A 2,523-nucleotide genomic window follows, 5' to 3' on the forward strand; every position below is an offset into this window, starting at 1 on the left:
TGGAGTGTGTTTGTATTCTAGTGAAGGCTGGAGGGTGTGTTTGTAGCTGGACATACTACTGCTGATATGCTGATATGCTGATCTCAGCCAAACCAGGCTACAAGTTCAGTGAACACTCATTGATTGTTTTCTACATCCCAAAAAATAGTGTTTCAGTTGGTTTTAAAAGGCCTATAGATACACGAGGCACGTACACTTGCTATGTGGTCTTGGTGTATACATACAATTCTAGGTCTCTGTCAGCCCCCCTTTCATCCCGCTCATGGTGAACTCTGTACAGTTTTCTTTGCAAGAACAGCATATTCTAGCATGGCCCTACAGCAAACAGCATGACATGTAATATATATATATATATATATATATATATATATATATATATATATATGTATATATATATATATATATATATATATATATATATATATGTTAGCTGTATGGCCATATGGGCCAGTTGCCTACTTTAATTGACACTACCTAGGTAGTGTCAATTAGCTGAGTAGTGAGCTTAAGGACAACACGCTAGTTAGCCGGAACATGCTAGTAGTCAGTCAGTCAAAATATCTCCCCGAGCTTCTTTCTGCCTTTCATGTAGGCCCGTTTGCTCCCCTCTGACATTGTGCAATTGGGATTGTACATTATTTTATTTAATAAATACTTGTATTGAGGAGGGGGAAAGCTCTTTGACCTAGCACGCTTTGTTAGCTGCCAGTTAGCCAGTCGCTAATAAGACATTGAGTTCACCATGTTCACCATGTGCTCATCTCTCATAACTCTCTGCAAAAGTGGCTTCCATCCCAACCTTTTTAATGTGCTCCCAGTAAACCCTGGAACTTTCTCACCTAAATGGAATGCAGCCATCAATAATTCATTCTACCTGGGCCGTGCCTGCTTTTCATTTGTGAACTCTTTACCGTCAAACGTGTGCCCGGGGTTTCTGGAGAACTTTGCATTTGAGTTGCAGGAGAGGTTTCAGTGGGAGATATCTAAAGCTGTCAGCAGATGAGAGGAACAATACACCACAAGGGGTCGTGAGAAAATATCTTGTTGTGGGATCTGGGTGATTGGATTTCAAGAAATACATCAAGGAACTGCTACTTCCAACTAGTGCTGAAATTATGAATGTAGAGACTGGCAAAGTGCTTGTACGTAAGAGTGACTTCTACTCATCAACTTCATCACAAAGAGACTGATTTACATTAATTGTAAAAGAAAACATATAGTACCACAAATACCATCAACGAACCAATCTAATTGGTAAAGTTATATGCAAAAATGTATGCTCTGAATCTTATTATTTATCTCTAATCCAATCAAGTAATTTTGACATCTTCAGGTTATTGTTTGTGTTGTTTTCCTAAAACCTTTGGTCTTCCAAAGTTAGAAACATCGCCTTCCAGTCGCAGACTCACATGAGGTCCACAGGGCCAGTTATAGTTTCATCATCCGTACACAGCTCTACTACTAGATAACCCATCTAGTCCAACGGAAAAGGTCACAGGTTTGAAACCGGAGCATTTAAACTCAGACAGTGGACTAAATGAGAGCTGGAGATTGTGTACTGTAAAGGTTGTTGGATCAATCCCTACAATCACTACTGTTTTATTATCAAGCGGATGAAACCACCGATAGTGCCTCACAACGCAGTTCCTCGAGTGGCCTCTGGATGTTTCTTGTATCAAAGTGAATGGGAAACTTCTCTATAGAAATATAAACTAGGCACATGTTGTTTCAGTCAGAAGTTACAGTCTCAATTTCACTTATTCTGATGAGTCTCTTTTCGGCCATTTTGACATCAGTGTTCTCTCAAGAAGGCGTTAAGATTTAAAGTTCCCCCAGATTTAGTCTCCATCAACTGACAACAAGGGAAGAGAGCTGTAAACCACAGCACCCCACTTGAACCTCTACCCATGAACGCATCGCTGTTGGTTTTTAGAATGCTCCTTTACTTCCCAGCCCGCTGGTTCTCATCTCTCGCAGGGTCACCAACGGGAAGCATCTCCGGGTTCTCCGCCAGCGTGGCTCGCACTTTCTTCTTCTCCTTAAACCTCCCGGAGTGAGACACCTTGACGTGGCGCCCTTTGCTCGCCGCCGTTTTATCCACGATCCTCTCCAGCCGGGCGTCCACGTCCTCCGGGTGGGCGGCAGCTCCCGCGGCTGTGATGGAGCCGTGTTGAGCCGCGGCGGCGTTGGAAACAAACTCTGCGGGGATTTCATACAGGACCCTGGGCTGGGATTTTTTCCTCCTCAGGAAAGTCAGCTTCCACCAACTTGGAGACGGCTCTGCCATGATGGATGAATGGATGGAGGGAGGGCTGAAGAGAGGGTTAAAATATGGAAGGTTTAGGCTGCAGCCTATTTCTTTTGTAGTTAAACCAGAAAGAAATGTTAAGAAAGAGAAATAAAACAGAATAATCTGCAACACAAAAACACTGCATGTGTGTTGGTGCACATGTCTCTGTCTTAATATGAGTTTGGGTTACCTATATATATATATATATATATATATATATATATATATATATA

General features: G+C 42.1%; 1 protein-coding gene across 1 annotated transcript; it reads right to left on the reverse strand.

Annotated features, from left to right (window-relative positions):
• Window positions 1-1,942: 1,942 nt before the first annotated feature.
• prr15la (proline rich 15 like a) lies at window positions 1,943-2,290 on the reverse strand (the record flags this gene model as incomplete). Its single annotated transcript, XM_079233495.1, has 1 exon — window positions 1,943-2,290. Exon 1 carries the CDS (start codon window positions 2,285-2,287, stop codon window positions 1,943-1,945), a length of 345 nt encoding a protein of 114 aa, XP_079089621.1. The 5' UTR covers window positions 2,288-2,290.
• Between the last annotated feature and the right edge of the window lie 233 nt (window positions 2,291-2,523).

This window comes from Taurulus bubalis, assembly GCF_910589615.1.
Source record: "Taurulus bubalis genome assembly, chromosome: 17".
Classification (NCBI taxonomy): domain Eukaryota; kingdom Metazoa; phylum Chordata; class Actinopteri; order Perciformes; family Cottidae; genus Taurulus; species Taurulus bubalis.